This window comes from Homarus americanus, unplaced genomic scaffold (genome assembly GCF_018991925.1).
Source record: "Homarus americanus isolate GMGI-L3 unplaced genomic scaffold, GMGI_Hamer_2.0 scaffold45698, whole genome shotgun sequence".
Taxonomy (NCBI): Eukaryota; Metazoa; Arthropoda; class Malacostraca; order Decapoda; family Nephropidae; genus Homarus; species Homarus americanus.
Window position 1 is genome coordinate 10,209,206 of NW_024735554.1, and position 27,860 is coordinate 10,237,065.

The 27,860-nt window shown below is 36.5% G+C and overlaps 2 protein-coding genes across 5 annotated transcripts in view; both read left to right on the forward strand.

Moving 5' to 3' along the window:
- LOC121871508 (E3 ubiquitin-protein ligase TM129-like) lies at positions 1-18,333 on the forward strand. 4 transcript variants are annotated; one of them, XM_042373906.1, is made up of 8 exons: positions 1-127; positions 2,078-2,288; positions 2,804-3,062; positions 3,229-3,459; positions 5,102-5,255; positions 6,408-6,553; positions 7,044-7,205; positions 11,628-18,333. In XM_042373906.1, exons 2-7 carry the CDS (start codon positions 2,084-2,086, stop codon positions 7,159-7,161), a joined length of 1,113 nt encoding a protein of 370 aa, XP_042229840.1. In that variant the 5' UTR covers positions 1-127; positions 2,078-2,083; the 3' UTR covers positions 7,162-7,205; positions 11,628-18,333. The 4 variants fall into 4 exon arrangements, with proteins under 4 accessions (XP_042229840.1, XP_042229843.1, XP_042229842.1 ...); XM_042373909.1 differs by having other exon boundaries at positions 15,219-18,333; XM_042373907.1 differs by having other exon boundaries at positions 13-74.
- A 3,554-nt stretch (positions 18,334-21,887) lies between these two features.
- The window catches only part of LOC121871510 (major facilitator superfamily domain-containing protein 12-like), a 46,913-nt gene continuing 40,940 nt past the window's right edge, over positions 21,888-27,860 (forward strand). Inside the window, exon 1 of the mRNA XM_042373911.1 lies at positions 21,888-21,961. The gene's annotated coding sequence lies outside the window, so the exon portion shown is untranslated. The remainder of the gene's footprint in view (positions 21,962-27,860) is intronic.

The following is a 27,860-nucleotide window of genomic DNA, read 5'->3' on the forward strand; positions in this document are numbered from 1 at the left end:
CACCTGACCCACGTCAACAACAACAGTAACTGTGGTCGGGCCGTCCCATTCCCCTCTTTATAGGGCACACATAAGTAGTTAATACCTGGAACACCTGAACGTTTTTTAGAGAACACAAACATTAAAGGTATATGGGAACAATCGCAGGTGAAGTTATCAGAATTTCCTGGTACATTTTGTTATGCTACTCATTATATAGAGGTCCCACTAATTACCCAAATATAGCCGGAATGAAGTCAAATAATGGTCCTACATGAATAAATCGGACTGCTAATCACTTCTTGACTAATATTTGGTGTCAGAAAGTCACAAAAAATTGGTAAACTTAATTTAATCTGAGTTAATACATCGCGTGCATGTACCGACGGAGCGAGGAATTACCCAAATGTAGCCAAATGTAGTCAAATGATGGTCGTACAAGCGTAATTTGGGCTGTGAAACTTCTCGATTATTATTTGGTGTCATAAAGTAAAAACAAATTGGTAAACTTAATTTAATCTGAGTTGTGTTAGGTTAGGTTAGGTTAGGTTAGGTACATGCACTTGATCTATTAACTCAGATTAAATTAAGTTTACCAATTTTTTGTGACTTTGTGACACCAAATACTAGTCGAGAAGTGATTGGCAGTCCGATTTATTCATCTAGGACCATTATTTGACTTCATTCCGGCTATATTTGGCTACATTTGGGTAATTAGTGGGACCTCTATATAATGAGTAGCATAACAAAATGTACCAGGAAATGATTGTATAATACTCTATGTATATAAATAGTACAGCAGGCACACACTTGTGTAAAATAAATTAACATGTGTAGTAGTGCATTAGCAATGCAAAGGTAGTATAATATTTTACTTAACCATTTTATTTATACAGTACAATAGTAGTTCTCTTCTTTTATGAGATGTTAACTGCTGTATAACTTCATCATAAAAGGAACCACGGTCTTAATTCCCAAAGAATATTCTAAATTGAATGAATCTCTCCTGACCTTACATTCCACGTTAGCAAGTATTTATTCATTTTAGCCCAGAAAAGGAGCATTCTGCTGCAGCAGAGTTACTTGGTATAGTTATGATCAGTTTGCCCAGTTTAAATATTTTTTTCAAACCAAACATGAAACTGTAAGTTAATTTTTCGAGCAAATATAATAAAAAAGTGATACATATATTTTTTTAATATGTTTATTAAGTTACCTGGAAATGTCACTCTGGTAACTTTCTCTATTTTCATAGATTTCACCTTTCGTCACTATATTGGTTGCTATAGTAACCTCAAAATAGCATAAAACTGGATTCCCAGATGGCCTCCCCATCATTTTTGTGAACCATGGACATTGGGCTTTCAGAAAAATTGGTCATTTTTGTCCCCAGAGATGATATAAATTAGCTCAAATATGGGCCTTGGGCCAAGGACTAGTAACCCTTCTCACTTCTGACCTGGGCTGGGATCAAACTCAAGACACAGTGGTGATGGCCATAAGCATTACCACTGTAAAGAAATACTGTATGTACTGTAGTTTAGTGCTATAATGTGATCTTGTGTAATATGTATTACTGTGTTTGGTAGACTTCCCATGTACTATATAAGAATAACATTTTAGTCCCTTCGTTAATACCCTCAGGTCCTCTTAAGAGTGTAGACAATTGATGTGAGCTTTGTCAGTGTGTGACAGTTAATTCCTATTAATATAATCCAGTCATGTGTATGTAATGGCTTAGTTGATGTTATATTTTGTGGTTCAGTGTTCCAATATCTGTCTAGTCTTCCTTCATATTATTTACCTGATGGTGTAGCTGGAGTTAAATTTTGAAATTTGTCCTAGACATATGCTGTATTGTTCTTTAAGTAGAGGAAGAAAATTAAGAGTTGCATTCATAGAATAAAGAGTTAAGATAATGAAACTGTGTAGCAAGTTTTCCAGTTAGATTTTTTTCTAATTACATTACAATATATGACTATTTTTAGTTATGAACAGAACAAATTACAAGTACCGTATATTGATCTTTTGTGACAGACAGCTAAACGTTATGGGTAATGAAGTGATGGTGTATTATGAATTTGTACAATATTTTCAGGAAGTAATGGTTGGAGAGGTGTGGTTTTACTCCTTACTCTACTGGCTGTTTGCTCTGGTAGTGGTGTTTCCACCGGATGAGATGGTCGCTGCTGGGCTGACTGTTGAAGCTCTGCTTGGATCCTGGTTGGGCAGCCAACTAACAGGATTTATCCAGTACCAGATAAGGAGAACTGCAGTCACACTTATGGTTCATGTATTACTTCTTCCAGGTAAGTGCAATGCACGTGAAGTTACCTGTACAGTATGCTGTAGCTATGTATTTTCTGACAAAGACATGTTATCAAGCTACTGTATAAATGATAGACAAATTCTGTATGATTTTGAAATGAAAAGAAATTGTAATCTCAAATATAATTTTTATGAAATACTGTACATGGTATTTTTAGAATTCTACACTGATAGCTATCCTGCTTATCAGAAAACAGTTGTGAATTCATCTAAAGTCTGAAATAGAGTGCACAGCAAGAGTTATTTCTCGTTTCATGGGACTTTTTCATTCTAGACTGAGAGTCATTACTTTCTTAATGCAGCATATTTTATGCAGTTGTAATATGTTTTTTTTTTTTTATGTTATTCCTGGAACATATTTATTACTTTTTTTATATTTCTAGTATTAATTGGATATGTAGATTTGAATTAATGTGAATTACTAAAAAAAATTAGATTATTGTATAGATGATAATGAGTTATATAATCTTTCAGAAGAATTGTATCTTCTTCCTAGGTTATATATTGATGTTGATCAGGACAGAACCTTCACTGATGAGATGGGCAAATACTCAGATCCACCCAGACACCACAGCAGTAGTAGTTATATTATCACTAGTCCCAGTCATTGTGACAGCCTTAGTAGTCACAAATTGGTGGCGTGACAACTGGCAGCGTCATCCTTTAAGCAAGACATTGTCGTTGTATAGCCAAGGAAATGTAAGGCCATCTGCCTGGGTGTCAGTGGCTTCTGATGTCAACAATGAGTTCAGAAGGTCAGACTTACACTATGTTTCTCCCTTTGAGTATTCTTGTGTTCAAAGACTAAATATGTATCCATGGTACTTCAATGTTTGACATTATACATTATTGCTGTTGCACAATATTCTGTAATGTTTTACTGTAATAACACTTACTAATTACTCTTATTCATATTGGCAGGATAGACAAATTCAGCACCAAAGCCAACAGTGTTTGCCGTGTCATTGCCACTGACAGCTGGCTGATGAAGGTGACAGCATACAGGGTCCATTTGACACACCAGCGTGATGCCGTTCTGTCCCTTGAGAGTAGTGTGAACCATCAACTCTCTCAAAACAACTCCTTGGACACACAATTACTCAATATCAAAGTGACATCCATCAGGGAAGGGATAGCACCATTTTATATCAGGTTAGAATATCATGTTTTATATGATTTTGAAAAGCCAATCCCTATTACTGTACCTGAATTATTTTTTCCATGCATAAAATCATAGGAAAATTTTTATTTGATGGTTTATTTAAAGATGTTTGATTCCTACCACAAGACAGAGTAACTTTTATTTTGCTATCAATATACATCACATTATCTGGATCAGTTTTGTCTTGCAAAGTAAATATCCTTGTACACTGCAGTTGTGTGTCCCACTCCAACATACTGCATGACTCCATATAAATTTTTTTTTTCAGTATGCAGTTCCTTCATTTGACTGTTCCACATTAGCATTCCATTCTTTATCTTATCAATCAGTCCTTTCCACAATACCTTGGGGCCTTTGTTCTGTTTCACTCCTCTCTCACTCCTTAGTTGACTTAAAATGTAGGTAGATTACATATACCGGGTAATTAACTCTTTTTCTTGTACGAGATACTGCTGTACAGGAATCCCTCAATATTCAAAAGGGGGTTGCATTCCTGGAAACCGTATTATAAGTGAAAAAATGTACTGTACCCTGTATATCGAATGGTGGAGTCCATACATACTATTATTGGGGGGTTTTGTTTTGGGAAGGGAAAATGTGGGTCAAATAGGGCGATTTTTCATGCAAAGTTCACCACTGTACATCCTGTAAAAAAAAAAATAATAATAAAAAATTAATGCATTGAAAACAATTTAATTTTAATTTATCATAATTACTGAGGATGGAGATGAAGAATGGTCGAGAAGAGAGGTTGATAAACCAAGGGCTTGGCCGATTTTTGTTGGCCCTTAACCAGCTTCATGATGCTTGATCACCTTGAACTTAGTTTCCAGGATAAATGCCTTGTCTTACTTCTTGGCACATGGCACAGGTAGGGGTAGTGCAGGTGGGTTCTGTCTTACTGTGACCAGGCATCTTGGTCTATATATATAAGTATTTGTAGGACCTGTGTGAAAGGGCAGGAGGAGACACGTGAATACAGCAAAAGAAAGCCGTGCATTACTGGCGTGAGGGGTGGCTCGCACGGAGGAGCATTGGACAGCAGAGCATAAATGTGTCTCTGCACGTCCTTGGTGGGAATCATCACCATTTTAATGCCAGAAGTAGTTCTGTGCAAGTGATTTGAAATTTTCTTTTTGCAGAACATCATTAAAGCAAGATTTGCATCATTAAAAAAATAAGGGTGTTGAAATATGATTGTTATCCATTTAAGCAAATGTTTGCTTTCATATAGAGAAAAGGAGGTGTCAAAATGTAGACTAATGTCAATTTTTTTCTTCATATATTGGGGTTAGAGTAGGTACAGTATATTGGGCTGTTACCTGTATCAATGTTGGTTTATCTTTAACATAAACTGGCATCAGTTTTAACAGGATAAGGTGTGCAAAATGTTTGTACTAAGAATTAAATTATGAGATACTGCGGGATATGAACACATAAGTAAAAGAAGAAAAATACAGTAATGGAAACAGTTTCTGTTGTAACATGCTTATACCTTTACTCTCTTGAATAACCATCAACCTTTGATTATCATTAGATTTTGCAGTATGGAGGTTACAGGTAAAGGTGATTTAAGATTTAGAGTATAAGTAAAGTTCACGATTATAATATTATACATGTTTTATTTCACAGGTTGAGTTCCTTGGAATACTCAGAGTTAGAGCGAAAAATTGTCAACCCGGTTGTGAATGCTCGACAAGTTGTAGTGCAACAAAGCCTCTCAGATCGCTTTCTTGAAGCCTTCCTGGAAATTGTAAATTTAAACCCTAAAGTCAACATTATGGATGTGAGTAGTGTCTTTAAAACTAGGGTAAATTATCTTCCAGATTTGTATAATATCTTACTTATTAAGGCATGTCATTAGAGGTTACAGCAATTGGGAATAATCCTTTCATGTCTGATTAATTTTATAAACTGTCCTCCCATATGTGCAGGAAAAAAAGGCAGGGAAATTGAAACACACTGTGACGTTGGTTGTTATTAAAGGGTTAAAAATAGGACAGAAAATACTCGCAAAAAGATACCCAAAAGAGTGAGTAGAAACTGCATTGCAAATGAAATGGGGAACAAGATATGACATGAGAATAAAGTACTGTACTAATGTTTTTAAGTTGAATTAAGAATTTAAGGTTGGTGAAATATAAAAAAAATAAATTCAGGTAAAAGCAACTACTGTATAATATCAACATTTTGAAGGTAGATACACTTTCATAGTTATGGTGTGTGGGTGGCAAGGAAACAGAAATTCTAAGTGAAATGAAATACAGTATTTAGGAACTACTGTATATACTATAGCACCAGTATGGTAAGAATGGTATTGATAAAGTAAAAGGTGAAAATATAGTAATGGAGAAGACAGTAGCTAAATGTGGAACACCGAGGCCCATGGAAGTTGGGGAAGAGGTTGAGTATGGGGTGTGTTGGAAGATAACGAAATTCATAACGAGACACATGGACAGTTTAATATGAGAGGGAAGAGGCAAACTATTCAAGAGGGGGATGGGGGATGGATGAATTAGTATTTGAACTTATAAGGATTTTTGTATCAGTTGCTTATTACAGAGGAATGTTTGTAACTTAGAATGAGTGATAGATTGTATCCTTAGAAGAGGACATGGAAATGTAAATCTCATTTATGGGCCAAGTAAGTTATTGAGAATCAGATTGGTGTGTTGGAGCCCTTGATAAGTTCTCCGATGCTCATCCTTACCGATCAGCTATGTTGTGTATGTTATTAGCTGCCAAGTTGCTCTCACTGAAAAGACACCATTTACCTTTGATTCACATTGCTCTAATTAACAGGTAATATGCTGACTCCTTGTTCTGGACGGAGAAGCGGGTGGGAACTAACAGATAGGAATGATATAAATTTGAATGGTTTATGGATTAACAGATTTTATGTATGTCATTTTTGTTTATGTGTTTTAATTATTTTCAGGAATCAGTCATGTGTATTGGGTGTATGGAAGTGGCAGCTAATATTAAACTACAGCGTCAGTGTGGAACAACAAATAATGGTTCAGGGAATAGCTGTGTTGCCTGTTATTGTAGACCAATGTGGTGTGTTTCCTGTTTAAGTAAATGGTAAGGATTATTGCATGAATTATTATTATAATTTTGAGGGAAGACATGTTGCTGCTGGTTGATGCTAGATTTTGTGAAGCAACCATTGTCACCTCATAAAACCTAACAGTACCCATCAACAACATGTCCTTCCTCAGAAATCACTTGACTGCTTGCTCTTCGGGCATTTGTGCACATTGCTACTCCCTTAATGCCCATCCACCTATCATCCAGTTTGGTTTGTCTTCTCCCCATTCTTCCATCTCCTTCTTGGTCTTCCCCTCGCCCTCTTACCAACCACCTTAAGTTGCAGAACCAGGATATTTTATAGCATGCATATCTCCATGCTAAATTTAATCTTTCTACTTTTAAAACTAGCCAGAGATAGTGGACAGACACATGCATAGGCACAGTGTCCTCATATATATATACCTGTAAATCGTTTTCATGCATTTAGTATGTGCCAAAATATCTTTTTGTTATAACAATGTTAAATATGAAATTTACACAGGTTTGCGGCCCGACAAGACCAGAACCATCCAGAATCCTGGCTATCGTCAAGAGCACCTTGCCCAACCTGCCGTTCACCGTTCTGCCTCCTTGATGTCTGTATTATATCTGACCACTGACATTGGAAAACAGAATGCCACTGCATTTAAAAATTTAGAGATAAGTAAGATGATTATTTGCACTGATAGTAGCATTACCACTCTTCATTGTGACCAAATAATGCACAACTTTTTCCTTCACTTAATATTATTTTATATTTACATGTGTCATTGTTTTCCTTGTGTCCTGTTTCTCTGGCATCATGGTTTTTCTCCCTCTTATTGTTTTCCTTTATCTACTTTGTTTGTTTACATTCACTTCCTTTTTGTTTATTCAGTACCTCATCTACTTCCTCCAATTACTTATTTACTTTCCTTTTATTATTTTTTTTTACCCCTTTACCCATTTCATCTTCATTTCTGTGTGTATGCTTCTTTTATCTTGTAAACTAACTCAATTTTACTTCAGTTTTGCCAACACCAGGTACAGTACTGTAGTAGTCTGAGCTTGTCATCTTTTCTCTAATTATATGTATTGTGAACCCTCAAAGATTCAGACCCGGTAAATCCAGATTTCGGGAGATTCGCACAAAATTTGGGAGTTCCACAAGCTAAGAAGCCTCCCTAAGAAGCATTCCCAAAACAGAGCAAAGATCATCTTAGGTCCATGTAATTAAGATGTCAGCGTGCGGGACACAGGTGCCCGAGGAGGGAATCATAAACAGAGTTGTCAATTGTTGTTCACTCTAGTAATGATACAATGTTTTTTATTATGTTATCATAGGTAAATGCATGGTTTATATAATTTGTTTATCACTGTGCCCATCGCCGTTTTCAAATTGAACTACAAGATATGTATTTCTCCCTTATGTATATTTTGATCGTACGCCTGGCAACGGAAGCAAGTGAGTGACCACTAGTAAGAGCATCGTCTGCTCTTGTAACGCTCCTCACTCCCTGCAATATTTCACTGAATTTACTTTTATTATTAGTGTTTACTGATATAATAGTGCTTAATAGTGATTAATCATGACACTGTAACCAGGTTAGACTCGTCACTGTAACCACCAGGCTACTGGGCCAAGCTGTGAGTGTTATGGTTGTTTTTCAACTCGCATTTTTGGGTAGATATACGTAACTTTCTTCATTTATTTTTACTTGGTTATATGCACACACTGTCCTACATACATGTTATGAAAAAGTAAAAGAAGTAATTTTCCAAAGGGCAAACACGTAATGGGACGAGAGTGCAGAGTGTAGGGGGTGGGGAGTGTTGCTAGGGAATCGGCGTCCCAGCTGGTCTTCATTACTATTGTGAAGCAGGGAGTGTATGCAAATGGTGACTGTTAAACTTTCATTTGACTTTTATTAAAAGATTTGGCAATACAATATTTTTTGTTGGTTGTAACTTGTATATTGGTATTATTTTTATTTATTCCACACATTTCCTGGAACTGTGTGTATTATTTTAAGAAAACTATGGCTACAGGAGGAAAATACACACTAAAGTTTTTTCCTAAATACAGTACTGTACTTACTCCTTGCTGTATTTTTGGTGTTTTTTATATAATTATTTATCGTTTTCATACATTTAGTACATTTGCCGGACAGGTGGTCCCCCCCCCCCCTTTAGTCCAAATCTCTGAGGGTTCACTGTATTTGTACTGTACATACCATGTATATGTGTCTCCTGGTCTCATCAATAACTATTACATTAAGGACTGATACTTAATTCCTTTTTCACTTCTTTTTCTGTGTACTTTATGCTCTTTAATTAGATGAAAAAGGGGCTCTGTTCACTCTAATTACCGAAAAATCCGAATTAACCGAGTTCATTATATTTTGACAGTACTTATACTGTATTCGACAATTTTCAAATTTTTTTGTTCAGTTATCCGTTTATTTTCTGTTCAGTTTTAGCATCTTATTTGTATCGTTCAGAAGATTGTTCTTCATTACAGTATTCCAACCAACAACCACACTCAGTTTCCATGCCTTGGCTGTCACATAAACTATTCAATTTATAATTACTGTGCAAACATATATATTTTTTAAATGTACATACAGTAATGATAAAATAAAAATTACAGTATAAATATATATATTTACATTGTGAGGTGAGCTGATAATATGTAGATGATATATAAATCCTGGGAGAACACTAGCGTCCAACATGTTTGCCGCACAGGTAGTAAACAACAGGGTGTCAGACTTATGGACATCCATGATGCAATAATAGTTTATGTACGGTTTTATTACAAATTGCATTCAATTTACTTTCTCAAAATCTTGCAAAATATTTCAGATTTATATTTCCACCAACACAATTCTAAAAAAAAATTGGTTTATGACGCTAAGCATCTCAACTGATGAGGTGGCAGTGCCGCATTAACCTATGCATGCGCCGGTGATCCGCTCACACATGATAGCAGCATTGACCCAAGATTACATGCCACTAAGACGATTCCTAAGTAGACGATTTCTTCCCAGTGGATGATTCCCGTAAAGATAATTCCCAGAAAGACAAGTCCCACGTGGACAATTGCTGTATAGCTAAGCATCGTTCATACATCACAAATTCTATTAGAAATGCTGTGTTTATTATGAATTATATTAGGATGAATAAATTTTAGGAACAAAATATGAGTTATACTGTACATATTAGGAATAACAAAATACAACATAAATTATATTAGGAATGCATTATTATAAAGATTACTGACTCTTTCCTCCCAAACTACCGGTAATGCAATAGCCTCCATCAACATATTGACAGTAGAACTTATATAAATGTGGGCTATTTACATATACAGTATTGTATAATATTACACTTCCCGAATTAACTAGATAATCAGCAACTAAGCATACCTTATCTCTACCTTTTCACTTGTTGGATGACATTCCTATGTTCTCCACGCACCTCTGATTGCACGGGTCATCAGCAAGTTCCCAGCCCTCTGTGGACTTGACCCCCATACTGTATCTCACTTGCGACAGATGTGTTAAAGGAGCTCTGTAAATTACTGTACCTCCTATATTCACAGGAGGTACAGGGTACCAGTTGGAAGGGACAACAACCAGTACACTAAATGACCTTCTATTTCCACCTGTTTTAGCCTTGACGCTATTATGAGGTTACCTGATGTCAAGTGACCTGACCACAGGTCATGTGAATATTATACTTGTCAACCTTACTTACAAATGAATAACATTAAATTATTAAATTAATAACAATTCAAATTGAGAAGCATCCAAGTGAAAACACGATCACCCAGATGGGAATTCTCCAGTTTAATTGACAGGCCAGAATTTTCAAGCCCGTCACTGGGCGAACTTTCAAAACCGCTCGGTTATTTTGGATTTATTCTAAATTCAAATCGTTTAATTCATATTTCTATGTATAAATGTATTTATTTCTGCATTTAATTTAATTTGGTTGCCATTTACTGTACAGTTTCTTTCTGCCTGCAACTTGTCATTTCCCTGCACAATTTTATTTTAATTATTTACTCCGTAATTTGATTCAGTCAAGTATAACAGTACAGTATCAGAATTTTCCAGTGAAAAAACATTGCATTTTAATTAAATACCCTACAATCCACTGCTTTTCAAGTATAAATGTGTAGTACTGTACAGGGGGCCCCCCAAATTCGCAGGGGTTAGGTTCTCAAAATGGCTGTGAATCGCCAAATCCGCGAATAACATTTGCAGATTGGGGGTGGTTACATTTTTACTTGTATACAAAGAAATGTATATTCCTTTATGTGTTTGCCCTTTGGACAATTATTTCCTTTATCTGTATTGTAAATATGTAACACATAAAACACATACAAATAAATAATAATGGGAAAAATACTCTCACATAATTATCAGAAACAAATTTATTAAAAATGTGACAGTTCACCCTCAAGTTCGTGCTTTAATAATAAAGTAATAGAGCATGGACTTGAGGGTAGACTGTTACATTTTAAATAAATTTGTTTCTGATTATATTTGTGAGAGGATTTTCCAATTATTATATATTTGTATGTGTTTTGTGCATGTGTGTCTACACACACACACATATTTACAATACTACAGGTAAAGGAAATTACTGTCTCTAGAACAAATGGCTCCCTGTCCCAGCCGCGAAAATGCCAGCAACTTTAAAAATACCCACAGACATTCTTGGGTACATCTAGGGTGTCATCTGCGAATAATAGAGGACTGCGAAATAAAAATCCGCGAACTTGGGGGGTTTCCTATATATACAGTACAGTATATAGAATTTTTTTTAATTATGCAGGCATCCCTCAATTTATGAAGGATCAATTTACAAACAATTGCAGTGAGGAATTGCTAAAAATTGAGAAAAAATTTTGAATTACATAGCAAAATTTTTTAGTTACAAAATTTAATCTGACGTAATGGATTTTATTTTCTGAATTACCTTCAGTATATCATTAAATACAAAATAATCTGTAATATGTAGACACTAAAAATAAGTAATGTACTGTATGAAAAAGAGAGCTTATTGAAAGTGTTGTTATAGTCATCTTGGCTCACAGGACTGGTACAAGAATTAATAACCAGACATTGGCCCGAGGATCATAGCTGTGGGGGCACCGATGTTTACATCCTCCTGCAGTGTTATCTGATGTTGGGAGGACAAAGTAGCTAATTATTGTACCCTTGTACCGTTGCGAACATAAGTAATGATACACATCGTGGTGGCCATGGTGAGATCTGGCAGCTCATCAATAGTAAACAAACCCACAGGATTTGTAAGTACAGTGTAGTTAACTTTTTTTATGAATTAGCAGATGTTTGTAACAGGTGTGTTGATTGGTAGCTTAAGCAGTCACTGTATTTTTATTTTGAATTAATTTATACTGATTACCAATACAAAAAAAATAAAAATGCTAGTTTGAGATGAATTGTCATACACAGTACAGTGCTGTATTAGAAAGACAGCATGCAAGGCCGTATGGTGAATACTCGTATATCTTTTCAGTTCACAAAATAGCGTCGTCCAATCCTTCCTCCATCCTTTCCATCCCGTTCTTTACAGACTGATGAGGAGACATAAACTTCCAGTTGAAACAAACACTAAGAGTTCAGGCAAAGTCTAATATCTTTCATAAATAAGCATTACAGGTATTCAGTTTGCTAACTTTCATTCTCCACTCTGATGTCCGTGCAATTCCTTTTATTATGTTAATGTCATAGCATCTGCTACTGAAGTGATTAATTGGTCCATAGAAAGCATGACATTCCCCTGAAGGATTCCCTATGGCCTTCTGAGCTCCCACTCATGCCCACCAATCCTTGAGCCCATCCGTTGGTCATGCAAGCCTTAGATTGCATTCCTTGGTATGCTTCCGAGCAGTTTTGTAAACATGCAGTTTAATGAGTGTCATTCTGTGGATTCATGCGTTGCAGTTTTTTACAGCTGAACATATTTTCAAAAGCTATAAAACACTAATTAATTCTGTGAAGTCCACCTAACTAAACTGTAACTTTTGTTTCGGAATAAAGTTTGGTTTAGATAATTATTATGTATTTATTACAAATTAGCAAATATTTAAACTTGATAGTGAATTAGTATTCCAGAAAGTCTTTAAGAAGCCATTTTCTCAAAAATATTGAAACTAAATTTCACAATTTAATGTTCATTCACATGGTTCTCATATCTTATACTGTACATATATGGCTATGCTTTGGTAATTGCAACAATCATTTATAATCTTATTTAAGAGTAATTCTTTTTCCATAGATTTGTGTTTATTGCACATATATTTCTGGTTAACACAACAGAAAGGAATGATGGTCAATAATTTTATTAAAGTGTCATAGGTAGTGACAAGATTAGTTTGAAAACATTAACAATATAAAAAAATTGCATTCAGTACTCAGTTCAACCCCTATTTCTGTTCAATACAGTACACACTGTATCCAACAATAAACCTTTGCCCAAGTCATTCTCAGTTTTTGTGAAATTTGAGTTGGGTTTAGGCCTCTCCTCATTATCCCAATGACCATGCTTTCTTGGCTTACTTTCTTGCTGTAATGGTTCATTGTCAAGGTGTCTGTACTCAGGCTTAGTAATTGTGTGATGCCATTCTCCACTACCAATCAACATTACACCTCAGTTTATCAGGATTTTAATGATAAAATTTAATAAATAAAGAACTGTTTATTCATTAATAATTGCCTCAATATACAATTTGATTCACTACCTTTATTCAGAACCTTAAATGTATACAATTTACAAAATGTTATATAAGTACAGTGTACAGAATATACTATGAAAAAATTATGTTCAATAACTCGCAATATTCCAAGAAATGATGACGCAATCTTGGAATGACATAACACATACGACCCATACGAGATGCATGGAAGGTTCTGCCCGTCCCCGGTGATTGCCAGGCTAAGTAGTTGAATGTGTCACATCTCCCAGAGGATGGTTTGTGTGTGGAAGAAGCTATTATTTGTACATGAAATAATATACATTACGTATCCTGTATCAGTAAATGTGAGGAATAAATAAAGAAATAGTGCATTGCCATTTGGCAATCTCGTCACTAGCACAAGACAGCAGAGCTGTGAGAACCCCACTCCCTCACTACTCTCTTGTCCTAGCTCCCACACATGTAATAAATGTTTAATCCCTTTATGTTTTTAACCTTATGATAATAGTATTTTTTTTTTGCTCATTCTGTATGAACAATTGTGTGCATGTAACAGAGTAAAAAAAGAAGAAGAAAATTACCTATATCTATCCAAAAATACAATTTGAAAAATAACACCAATGTAACTCACAGCTTGGCCCAGTAGGGGAGGATATCACTGACACCTCACCCCCACCACCCGCTCCCTCTCCCACAATCTACACTCTTACTCCCATGGTTGTAAGAAATTTTTTATTCTCATTGTTTTTGATCTTTTAATAACCTTTTATTTTATTTATTTTTTGCACATTCTATATGAACAATTGTGTGTGCATGTAAACAGTATAAAAAAGAACAAAATTACGTACTGTATATCTATCCAAAAATACGAGTTGAAAATAACAATAAAGCAGCTCACAGCTTGGCCCAGTAGGGAGGATGAGATCCCAGTCTTGTACCTCCCTCACCACTCCTCCTCTCTGCCTCTCCCACAATTGGCTTACTCCTGCTGACATGATAAATGTTAATAATCTTGATTGTTTTTTAACTTATGATAATAATTTCTTATATTTTTTTCACGGTCTGTATGAAAAATTGTGTGTGCATGTAACAGAGTACAGTAAAAGAAAATTAATAAAAATACATTTATACTGTAGTATCAACTCGAAATTACTAGTTGAAAAATAACAATAACACAGCTTCGCCTTGTAGGAGGAGAGGTATGGCAATGTAGCTACTCTGACATCTTGCTTGGTGACCTGCCAAGTTTACACACACACACACATTCATGTTAGGTAAATGAATGTAAATTTTTGTTTTGTATAAATTTATAGTTTTTATATTTTTATTTTGTATAAATTGATTGATTTTATGTCTATAAATTATTTGAGTTATTTAGACATTTAATCATTATAGTTGTAGGATATAAAACTTGTTTGGGCTCTTCAAGGACTCAGGAAGGGAACATATTTTTCTCCATTAAGTTATTAATATCAATATACAATTGATCACTTAGCGTTGGCTTTTGGAGGTCCCAAACCTAATCTTGTAATGGTCATACTTGTGTTCGCAACTGTATGTGTACAGTACACTATAAAATGTTAAATGCATAAGATGTACAGGGTACTGTAGCATTCAGTGTTCAGTTAAACCCATAGCAAAATTTATATTCAGTAAAAGCATAATGTGTATGGGAACATTAGCTGGTGCATCATTGTGGAATAAAAAAAATGTTGGTTAGGCCTCAGCCAGTGGCAGAGGCTCTCGGTAATTATCGTACTGTGCTTCTCAGTAACATTTATTACTGTTATAGTCAGTTGAGCCTGATGTTATGGTTAGGTTGTAGCACTTAGTAGTTATGACTACATGTAGTTAAAGTCAGTTACTTGAAGACACTTTAATTATCAGGGAGTTTATTGAAACACAACAGTGTTTGTCCTTTATTTTGTGTAACACTATATAGATACACTTAAGATATAATTACAGGAGCTGTAACTGAGAATTGCTGTGAGAGTGATATGGATGTGCTCTCTCTGGTACAGTATAACCAGTATGTATCTGGTGCCAGGTGCCCAGGTTCTCTTGAGTTCACAGAAGTCAGCATCTTAGAGATCAGTAAGCTGACCCTTGGCACTGCTCTGAATGAGGGTTGTCAAGCATGGAATTACTAATTAATGCAAGAAATATAGTGAGAAGCATAATAAAAGCAAATTACTGATGTTATTGTTTGTTATACATAGATTATGAAATTATAATTTCTTACTTACTATACTAATAACAAAGATGCAGTAGTCAATAGGTTAAACCAAATATTCTTGTCAGTGTTCCTTTTAATTTTCAGTGAATAAACGTATTTGCCAATAATAATACAGTACTAGTAATAAATATAGTATAAATCTTGTTTCTCATTAAGTATGTGCTTCCAAATGTCTTATTTGTCATTATAAATAAGCTTTGGGCATATTTTTTGTTGGAATATATCTTCAAATGCAGTACAGTACTGTATACAGTAGTATGTAATAATGGAAATCAGTGGGAAAATTACATTCACTTAAAGAAATATCAATTTACAAATGGTTTTCGGGAATGGAGAACTCTGTTAAATTGAGGGATGCCTGTAGTTATTAGAATCATATAAACCATAGGTACAGTACATGGTATGATTATCTTTTGGGGACAGCAGTGTAAAAGGAGTAAATGAGCTGAAATTTTGTTTTTCTTTCGTGGAAGGAATTGTACACATTGGCACACTATACACACCTATTGTAGTAGATTATTGTTACGTAAAGTTAATTTCATAATTTGATTTGGAAAGTGATGCCAACTGTCTTTTTGTTCACATAAATGCAATGCATTTCCTGTCTTTGCTAAGCCCTTTCTAAATGCAATTGCTGTAATACATGGTAACATAATTATCACTATGACCAGAACTGACAATAATTGACATTGGACAATATTTTTATTGTGCAATTTAAGTTTACACAAGATTACAAGTTGCCTTTTGAAAGTGCCAAGCAAACTCTCTTTAAGTTGTTTGTACAGTGTTGTATTTTTTCAGTACAGTAATTCAAATTTTAGGCATGATTCATTGGAGTCATAATGGTGAGCATACTATAGATATAAATGACCTGTTATTAAAACATTAATAATATTTATGTACTTACTGTAAATTCTTAAATATACCAGTGATGGACCTGTTTCCGTATTTCTCTCTATTTGCTGAATTATTTATTTTTGTTAGATGTTAAAAGATGTTATTGTTAGTCTGTTGAAATGTGAAATAGCAAGGATAGTTTATCCTCACATACTGAATTGTACTTCATCCCTAATAGGAGTACAGAGTGAAGGGTTAGCATAGCCTGGGAGTTAAAGCAACAATGGCTGGCTGACTTTATGCATACTATAGTACTGTATATATTAACATGGTGCCAATATTATGTAACCTTATAATCACACCAAGTTGTTTAGATATGATTAGAGCTTTATCCCAGTACCAAGTACAATTTCACTGTGATGTGTATTGGGCCTTCCTGTGTACCTACATATAACTTAGAGTTTCTGTAATAAATACTGTACTGTACTGTATTGTACAACATTATCAATCATATCAAACACCTTAATTCTCACCACTGTTACTACTACTACTTGCGATAATCTTAATATTCAGTACTACCGGTATTTTTTTTTAGGTGCAGTATGTGAAATTATAAATGATTATAAGTGATTACAAATATTTATTGCATGTGATACAGCTCATAACACTTGTTATTCATAATATAGTACCTTAAATATAATCATGAGTTCTATATTATTTTCATTTGTTTTTGTTCTCAGATACTGCACCAAAAATTAGTAGCTGCATTAAGTGTTATTAATATTTGGAACAAAGCAAATTTAACAGCTGGCCATTCCTGCTGCCATCCAGCCCGACCTCCTCACTTATCTACCGTCTTAATTTAACTTCTCGTCTAATTCAATGTCTTTCAAAAAATTTAGTGACTATACTGCAATAATAGAATAAGTAAACTGTAAAATTATAGTACACTTGTATTCACTACATTAGGTACTGTACTGTGTAAAAAAATGAAGAAACTCCTTCAAGGAGACTGTCATATGTGATATGAAATGAGCTCTTGACAAATATTGTTATTGGGAATTAGCCTATATAAAGTGGGACTATATCCCTAACTTATATATTACATTATTGTAAAATTACATAAAGAGAAGGATAACTATATTGTTAATCAGAATAAATTAGATTAATGACATTATTCATGTTGACAATTTGTGTTTGTTATTGAGGGTGTTAAAGTAACTAATGTATGATACTGTAGTTAATAAAAGTTAATTGATGTTAATATAGTAACAGATGAGAAATTTTCTTTTATATCATTTGTTATACAGTACAGTATTGTTCATTTATTCTTTGGGAGGACATTCTAATGAATACAATCAAATTTATTGCTGACTTATATTTTAGGGGCATGCTAAGCGTACAATATTATGAAAACAATATTGCAGCTCTTTTATAATATTGCAAATAGATTATTTTGCCAGATATTGCTGTTAATTCTTTCTTTAACTTTTATTCCTACACAAATATTGTAAGTCTTAAGTATGTTTTAAGAGTACTGTATGTCAATTGGGGTCTCTGTCAATTCGCTGTAAAGACAATCCATGGTGACCTAGGTGTGGGGAAGACCTCTGAAGCTCACCCTATTGCAAAGTGGAAGAAGGTATATGATGGTTGAACATTGTGTGTTATTTACCAAGTACTGTGCAGTAAAAAAAACATACTTTTGTACCCCTCAAATTCGAAATTTGTAGAATATATACCTGTACAAATGTTTCACAACAACGCTAACTTTTTCCATGTGCTATGCATATTATATGATCATTTGTTAGTGAAGAATGTCATTGTGTTTCAGAAGAAACTGATATGACTGAATTTCAATCTTAACTGTATATATAGATTGATGTAGAATAAGTTTTTCTTAAAAAATGACTGAAGCCTTATACAAGTATTAATATTTTCATAAATGATATGCTGTAGTACTGTATTGATAACATGAACAATACCAAAAATATATATTTGTTGTTATTTTGAATTTTTATTGACTACTGTATTTCAACTGAAATTAATTGCTTTCTAATTATTTTTTTTAATATTGATAATGAGAATTAGTCTATAAGAATAGGAAGTGGACATGCTAGGAGTGTGTCAGATGAAAATGCTAGAATGCTAGAAGATAACAGTGGTGAGGAATGGGTCTTGTAGCACGAGTATAAATAAAGAATATTTACTTGTACGTTTATAAACTTAAGAAGTGAAGTGTGGGATTGTAACATTTTATATGGTTTGATTTAGAGTACAGTACTGGATGAAGGCATTAGGCTTTATGCACTGATAAGAATGAAATTTGTGTAGTACAGTACAGTATCTAAGAGTACTGTACACTAAGAAATTACAATTAACAACAAAAAGGAGTGATTTTGATGGGTGATAGAGTGGAGAATGGTGTGACTGGTGGGTTTGGAGTCCCATAAGAGAACCTTGATGAAGTGTGAACAGGGAAGTCAATTGCTCCTGAAAGGTTCAAGGGGGGCCTTGCATGGCCAAACTATGGACCCCATATCGTGCCAGCGAGGACACAGCACGGATTATTTAGGAAAAACTCTTTGAAGTGCCAAGAATCACCTGCCCATAACGAGGCATGGAGTATACAACTCAGAAATGCCAGGACAGGACAAAGGACACTATGGATGATGATAAGTCTACATATGAGTAATTATGTAGTTAATGTGGATGGTGAGGCTGTGGAGGAGTGTGACGATACTCGTGATGGGAAATCGTCTACGCGTTGGCAACTATGCCAACTGTGGGAAGGCAAGAGTAGACCGTGAGAGGACAGCACTTTGGACAACAGGGAACAATGTGAAGTATCATCAGTTACTGACAGTGGAATAAGTGTGGCAGAGGTGCAGGAGGTTGAAGTGGCTATCCTACGCTCGATGCAAAGGGAGTGTTATCCAGACAAGATGAAAGCTGTTGCTAGGGGTATGCTGAGGGGGCAAAGTGAGCTTTGCAGATTAGAGCCATTTTTGGGCAAGGATGAACTAATCAGGGTGGGTGGCCAAATGAAGAATGCCCCCTATCAATGGGGCATCCAGCATCCGATCCTACTTCCTTATCAATACAGTATCACATCACTGAAATCTTTGTGCGGAACATACATGAAACTCAGGCTGGACACTGGAGGAGAACACATGTTGGCGTGTTTACGGCAGAAGTTATGGATTCCCCAGTGTAGCCGGCTGCTGAACAAGATCACTTGGCTGTGTGTGGTGTGCTGCTGGATCAACTGGAAGCTTGTGAAACAGCATTAACTGACTTACTGGGGAATCGAATTACTCCAGGTAAGCCACTATTTGTTTAACCAGGGGCGTAAACGTCTCAAGAGGTGGGGATGTCTGTTCACGTGCCTGACTACTCATGCTATAAACCTTGAAGTTCTTGCTTCGCTAGATGCTGAAACCTTTCTCAACGCCTTAGTGAGATTCTCGGCCCATAGAGGTACCACAGAACATATTTGTGCTAGACGATGAAAGTCTTCAGACCCTTTTTTGCGAGGTGGGAGCTTTAGTGAATGAACGGCCGATTACCCCTATTTCAGATGATGTCAATAATCTTGAGGCACTCACGCTTATGCACATTATATGCCCTGGTACATGCACTCTCCCCCTAGGTGGCCTACTGATGGAGCAGTCGTATCGCAGGAATACTTGCCTTTGTTGAGAAGCTGCCAAACCCATCTCAAATCATGGTGCAACTTTCGATCAAATGACATGGTCATCGTAGCTTAGGAGGCCAACTCTAGGAACCAGTGGCCACTCAGCAGAGTAATAGAAGAAAAACCTGACAATGATGGACTTGTGAGACATGTCAAGAAAAATACCTTTTTTTTTCGGGGATTAGCCCCCCCCCCCCCCCGGGCACAGGTCACTGACCCACATCGGGGCCTGGGGGGCGAAAATGTTGCACTTAATGTAGTGGATTCCTCCCCTACAAGCACCGAACCTTCTCGAATTCCTCAGCCTACGCCTCCAGCGCTGCCCACGGAGCGGGGGTCAACTATCTATCCACGCCTACCCCCGCCTTATAAGGCCTGACACCGCTGTGACCACTCTCTTTCTACTCAGTGCCCAGCAAGCAACACCTCCTCCTCTGCGCCAGTCGTGCGGCTGCCGCTCCCGCCAGCGACCTTGGCGTCCCTCAAGCCGCGTGCCCTCACTCTGGGCACCCTCACCACCCAGCTCTCTCTACTCAATGCTTATTACCATGCTACCTACCCAGCAACAAGCTACATTGTACATCCAATACCCTATGTATACAGTGAGCACATTGTGAGTTTCCTATCTCCATCCCATCCTGAGTGTGAACTAATATCTCATACCCCCACAATGTGTTTGCCCTATGGTAAAACTCTGTCTCCTAGAAGGCATTTCGGCAATGGAAAACATACTTCTTCTGGGTACGTAGACATGAAGTGATGGACTTCTAATGAACCATGAACATTAATGAGGAACTAAATCACGGTCGGGCGTGGGGGGGGGGGGGGGGGGGGGAATTGACCTTGCTTAACTCTGGTGCTCGGGTGTACTCCCGCCTCCGCCCTATTCCTCATCCTATGACCTCAAATGGCTGTCCATTTCAACTTCAGTAGTACAGGATGCAAGGGGGTGCCCAATAAAATAGCCCCTCGCACGGCAAATTGTAAACTTAAGTACTATAGTAACTTTTCTATACTATCAATTTCAATCCTTGTTTTGTCTGGGCTTGCTTGCTATTTACCTGGTTAAGGTGTAGTGGACTCCATCCCCTACAAGGGACGACTTAAATACGGCCATGCCTACGCCCTACAGGAACTCTGAGCAAGCTACACCTCACCTAGTAACTCATTAGCACTACTCTGTACAACAATATATATACAGAAAACGCATCGTGAGTTTCTATTCTACCTCATTCCTGAGTGTGAGATATCTACATGTACGTACGTTGTGTGGCCATACAAAGAGATAATAGACATCTAAAGATAATTGACTACTGGCCACAATACAGTACAGTACGCTACAAGGGAAAACTGATTCAACAAATAAAGTTTTTTCTTGCCCCCCTACAACACCTGTACTAACTCTTATATCATCTTTGTACATGATTAATACAAATTGTGAGTTTTATTGGTAAATCTTATACAGTAGTACTTTATGATGTTAAACTTGACAAATAAAAAGTTTTAGGTTAATTTTAAGCACATAATTACATACAGATTAAGTAACATAATCTCGGAGACTTGTATATCATAGTTGATTGCCCCAATTATAAGCATAAATAATAATGTACATTACCAAAGCAATTTAATGGTTTAAAGTTTGCGGTGGTAATATATTCATAGAGAAAAACATACATAATTATTCTATATCTTTGCATATCATATTAAAACGAACAAATATAATGAAATAAGATGAATACAACGAATTAGCTTCAAAATCTATTAAAATATCAAGGCTGTTTTATAGCAGTTTTTAAATAGTTAAATGTTCTCCACTTTTATATTCTCTATGAGTTAAATCCCCAACCCAAACATAGAGCAGCAGGTGAAGTACAGACTGTGAGCGGCTACCGTGAGGAACAGACGCGGGTGAGAGCAGCTAGAGGCGCCCACCATGACGTAAGTACTCTACTATATTACCTCACTTTATCATGGAAAACAGTGCCTTGGACTTAAAAGAAAGTATGTATGGATGACTGCGTCTTCTAAATAGCCCAACCTATTATTGGTGTGCTGTCTTGAGGAGTTTCACACTAAGTTCAGTGGTGGTGGGACGAGAAAACACTTAAGAAAATAGCAACTAGGCTGAGTACCACTCTTGGTGGATTAAAAAAAATCATTGAGCTAAGTTTGATTTAACCAAGGACAGGTCACCGTCACTCATTCATCTAAAATGGCATTTTATGTAGTTTGCTTTGTATATTTATTGACCTTGCCCCCTCACTGAAGATGGGTTCTGCATTAAAGCTCATAATTTAGAGAAAATCCCAAAGAAAACAAGCCATTCTATAGTCTGTAACGACTGTGTAACTAGAAGTTACAACACAGTAACGTAATTTTGTTAAACAACATAAATGTGTTCATAGTACAGTACAGTACACTGTATTTTCACAGTTTTAGAATCATATTGGGGGTTGTGGCTTACCTTAAAAGAAATTATGACAACCTGACACAAACTAACAAAACACCTACACTAACTTAAGTTACTTAACAAGAAGGTAAGTGGTTGGTTATTTCAAATAAACCTAACTTATCAAATTCATAAATGTTCGACCACTTCTCTGCCTTATTATATATATATATATATATATATATATATATATATATATATATATATATATATATATATATATATATATATATATATATATATATATATATATATATATATATATATATATATATATATATTGATAAAATCACACAGGGAAAAGGGAAACGATGGATATTTTTGTTTAATGCATGAAATACAATTCTTGTTGGGGGGGGGTAAATAAAAGTATGCCATGGGTATTTGCACACTTTAGTGCAAATAACATCCGTGGTATTTGCACACTGTAGTGTAAATCTAACCTAACCTGGGCCAATTTATAGTAGTGCACCATTCTTTCTTTTGATATTAGAAATGTGTAAAAAAAAACATAGAAAATCACCAAAAACCTAACCTAACCTAATCAGGGGGAGCCCCCCCATGTTTAGGTTAGGTTAGATAGAACGGTGCACTAATATAAAAAGATCCTAACCTATTTCATGGTATTATGGAGCCATTAGTGTGTGGGTCAGGCACTGGCAGGGAAGGGATTTAATGTAAAGTGTGCAAATGCCATCTGCCTTATTTTCACTAACATTTGCAAAAAATACCACATGCATTATTTTCACCAAAGTGTGCAAATACTGCATACTGTACATTATTTTCACTCAGGTGAACATATACTAGCTTTGATAAAAAAGGGTGTTAACCATTTCAAAGGCAGTTTATCAGAACCAATTGGTATTATCCCAATCAGATAATTTATAGTTGCCATAAAATATTTGGTCAGATTTTCTTAACATATCTTTAAGCACCCCAAAGGAAATAAAGCTTTTAAAAACTTCCTTGGTTAAATCGACTAAATGGTTACTGATGTTTGTATAATTAGCATTCTCTGTATGCATGTTGAACCATTGTGAACTTGTATGGTGATTTTACATAATAAATACAGTACATTGTATATAGTATGTCTATCAGTTTATCTTCAAACGATGTTTTCTTTAACAAAGTGGATATTTGACCGGGATTCCTGGCCGAACAACCAATGGCTATTTGATCAGGACACACGGAGCTTGTGTATGATTTTATGATACTGTACTATGACTTTAATGGGACTCTGGTCAGGATGGCTGTGGGCATTACAATAGTTTGCTTTGGTCTTCCTGTAATTTTTTGGAGTTTCCATCAGATTTAATTACTGTACAGTTCACGCCTTATTTTTGTGTGGTCAGCAAATTTACTTATGTGGAAGTTAATAGCTTTCTTTATTGTTAATGTATACAGGTCAGGGCTGGATCCAGAACTCAAATTTGGCTGATGCACTCTCAGTTTTTGTAGTTGTGGCTAGCCCAGCACTATGACAATGCCATATTTTTAATAAATAATTAACTAATATTTATTTTGATAAATGTACAGTTTGTTTATCCAGATATTTTAACCTACAGTTTTTTATAAAATAAAATGAAGTAAGACTGTATACTGTACTGTACTGTATATACCTATCCTATACAGTACTTATAGTTTTATTAATTTACACAATACTGTTTATACAATACAGGTACAGCATTCCCATTATATGAACTTTCTAGATACGAATTTTCGCTTAAATGAATTTCATAAACTGACACCACTCTTTTGAGATACAAAAGCTTCCCCTGCTTATACGAATTCAAATTATGCGTTGCCGGGAATCAGCTGGCTTGGCTATCTTGGGGAGAGATACTCAGAGACATATTCCGCTCACTGATCATACCCCCCCCCCCCTCCTGTATCTCCTACAAGCCTTCATCCTTTCACTCACCATTCATTGTGCGTGTGAAATGATCTCTCTTTATCTATGTGTACTCATGCCATCTCTTTTTTTACAACTTTCGTTATGGTATCCAAGCGTTCTGTTGAATCTTTGGCTACCCGTACTACAACAAAGAAACCACGACAGGTTGTGAGTCTTGAGACAAAGCTGGAAGTAATTAAGGGACCATAGCTTTTGTATAGTGAGGAAGAGGTGTAAGGATCGATTATTAGTAGAAGTGAATATTCGCAGAGTGAACGTTTGTATAGCAAGGGATACCTGAGACTTTCATTGAATAATTGCCTGTAATATTAATATTATTACTACTATTCCAACTTGTAATAATGTACCATGATCTTCAAACCTTTTCCACTGTAGTAGTCTGAAGGAGCCTAATCTTAAAACCTAGTTTTAAATTTCCAGCAGTACATTGGTAGTTTTGAAACTGTAATGTACTTTTTTAATAAATATTGGTCATCAATAAACTACGAGCACAATACTGTATTGGATGTGAAAAATTGATGATATTGCCAATTCGGTTACCAACTTGTGAATACCATGATGTTCTATATATCACTACAAAATTGTAGCCTGTTAAAAAACTTCAATAAAGTGCATTTTTTAACTGTCTGCCGTATTTTTGTGCATATTCAGTGGTATATAACTCTTACTGAAGAACCAAAAGCAGTATATTCCCTTATTAAAGGCTTGGCGAGTGGTTAGGCACATGGGAGTGGATATTTTTAAGAAATATCTATGCGGTGTAGATATTTCTTAAAAATATCCCCCGTTAAGTAGGCAACCAATTATCTTTTATTACAAAATAATAAATGTGTTGCTTTGAGAAATTATCCTTAGATATCTAAAGTTGGATGTCAATAACCTATTGACTATAAATAAACTGTCTTTATTGAGTAATCTGGAGGTTCGCACATCCTGTAAGGCACAATGAGCTTAATGCGGTTCTTACTTTCCGGCTGTTTGGCAACGCCATCGTCAGGGGATGATAAAACAAAACATTGCACCTTCGTCCTTTAGTGCAAGAATTCTTGACCTCACCCGGTGATTGATATTTTGACAAATAAATTTTTTGGGAATGTGTGGCGCCGCGAATTTAGGATTCCAAAGTAACCCGATTTTAAGCAAGTCTCGGCATTAAATTTTAGGTTGCGGCAGAAAGTCTTAAGTAGCCCATATTGGGCGGGTAAGCCAAAGGATGTGGCAAAGTCCCATGAAATAACTAAGGATGATTTGCTTCCGTTGTAATTATACAAAATATCAATTTACTTTAAACGCACCGAACCATTGTTTGTTTTTGGTTTTATTTGATGCCGGCTGTTGTCCTGGGTTGCTATGTTGGGGGATTGGGTGTGCCTAAGGTATGTATTATTGTATGTTACTTTTTTTTACTTTTTACTTTTATCCTCTTCGCCACTGATCGGCTCGTTAGCCGCTTGGGCGATCGGTCACGTCTCTGATTACTTTTCCTTTTCATTTATCCTCTTCACCAAAAGATTGGCTCGCTAGCCGCCCAGGCAATCGATCACGTCTCTGTCACGCACTGTTGGCAAATACTGGGCATGCTACGGCTCCTGAATGCACCTGAACCCACTCCAGTGTTGGTCAAGTCCTGTCTTGAAAGAGCTCGCACTCAGTGCCGTCACAACACTCTCTGGTAGATTATTCCAAGAGTTTACAACCCTCACTCCGAAAAAGTGTGCCCTCACAGTTTTCTGGACTTGCAGCTTCTTCAATCTCGAGCTGTGACCCCTTGTGGGGGCGAGCGTCCGCCAGCTCCAAGTAAGGACACTCGACTGAGTAGTGCCCCCTGAGATGCTTATACACCTCAACTAGGTCACCTCTTGCCCGTCTGTAGTATAAGCTAGGCAAGTTCAGGCGCTCCAATCTCTCAGGGTAGATGAGGTGCTGAAGGGCAGGCACCAGTCTGGTGGCACTCCTTTGAACATTTTCAACCAACTGACAGTCCCTAGCATATCTCATGGACCAGATGGGGTGACAGTACTCCAGATGAGGAAGCACTTCACTCTTGAAGATCGTTACGAGGGACGGACCGTCTAGATATCTGAAGGACCTTCTTAAGACCCAATAATTTATTTGCCTGGTTTACCTTCTTCTCGCAATGGCCCGAGAACTTCAGCTCATTTTCAACATACACACCTAGGTCCTTCTCACATTGTCTCAACTAATGCAGTTTCTTCATCCCGTTGGGACATATGATACGCTTCCTTACTGTTGGTATGCCCCAGGTGCATCCTCTTACACTTCGTGACATTAAATCTCAGCAGCCATTTCTTTGACCATTCCTGGAGCCCACAGAGGTCCTTCTGCAGCTCTTCATAGTCCGCTTGGTTCTTAATTTCCCAAAATAACTTAGCGCCATCGGCAAACATTTGTATGGAGGTGTGTACAACGTCAGGCATGTCATTTATGAAACAAACAAACAAACAAACAAACAACAGCGGGCCCAATACACTGCCCTGTGGTACCCCACTTGTGACAGGTACAGATGACGATTTCGTGCCATTAATCGCCACACACTGCTTGCGGTCATGTAGAAAGTCTTCTACTGTATCCATGCTAGGACATTTCCCCGAATTCCATACCTTTCCAGTTTGATTTTCAGCCTATCACGGGGTACACTGTCGAAAGCCTTGGCAAAATCTAGGTAAATATTGTCAATATTACCACCCTGTTCCAGAATATGGGTCCAAATATCCAATACCTTGAGCAATTGTGTTAAGCAGGAGCGCCCCGGCATAAAACCGTGTTGGCAATCCTTTACAAGATTGTTTCTTATTAGATGTTCCATTGCGGCATCTCTGATAATACTCTCAAGTACTTTACATATTATGCTGATCAGGCTCACCGGTCTATTGTTGTTCATGGAGTGCCGATCGCCCTTCTTGAAGATAGGACTCACATAAGCCACTTTCCATTCACTGGGGACCATTTGTTCATCCAGGAATTTACAAAACAGGATCTTCAGGGGCTCTTCTTGCTCATTGCACAACTCTCTTAGCACTCTAGGATGCACCATGTCAGGGCCGGGACTCTTATGGACCTTTAGCCTGGACAGTTATTTCTAATACCCTCTTTTCTGAACACAATGTGGGTCAGTGCTGTGTCGAACCGTCTGTTCTCAAACGCAGGAAGGTTAGTTGCATCCTCTCTTGTGAACACCGAGAAAAAGAAGTTGGACACGGCAGTTGACAACAGTAATGACAGTCTAAGAAAATCGACTCGGTATAGTTTGAGCAGATAAAGCAAGGAGAAGCAGTGAATTGTTTCACTCGTACACATGCGCCACTGCAGCCTGAAATCAATAATAATGACCCTTATGAGTGTGTCATAACGGCGAGTTCCACTTGAGCCTGTGCCTAGCCACCCCCCTTGCAGTATGTACACTGTACAGGGTATGTGAAATCCGATTTCAGTTAAAATCAAAGCCTCTGATT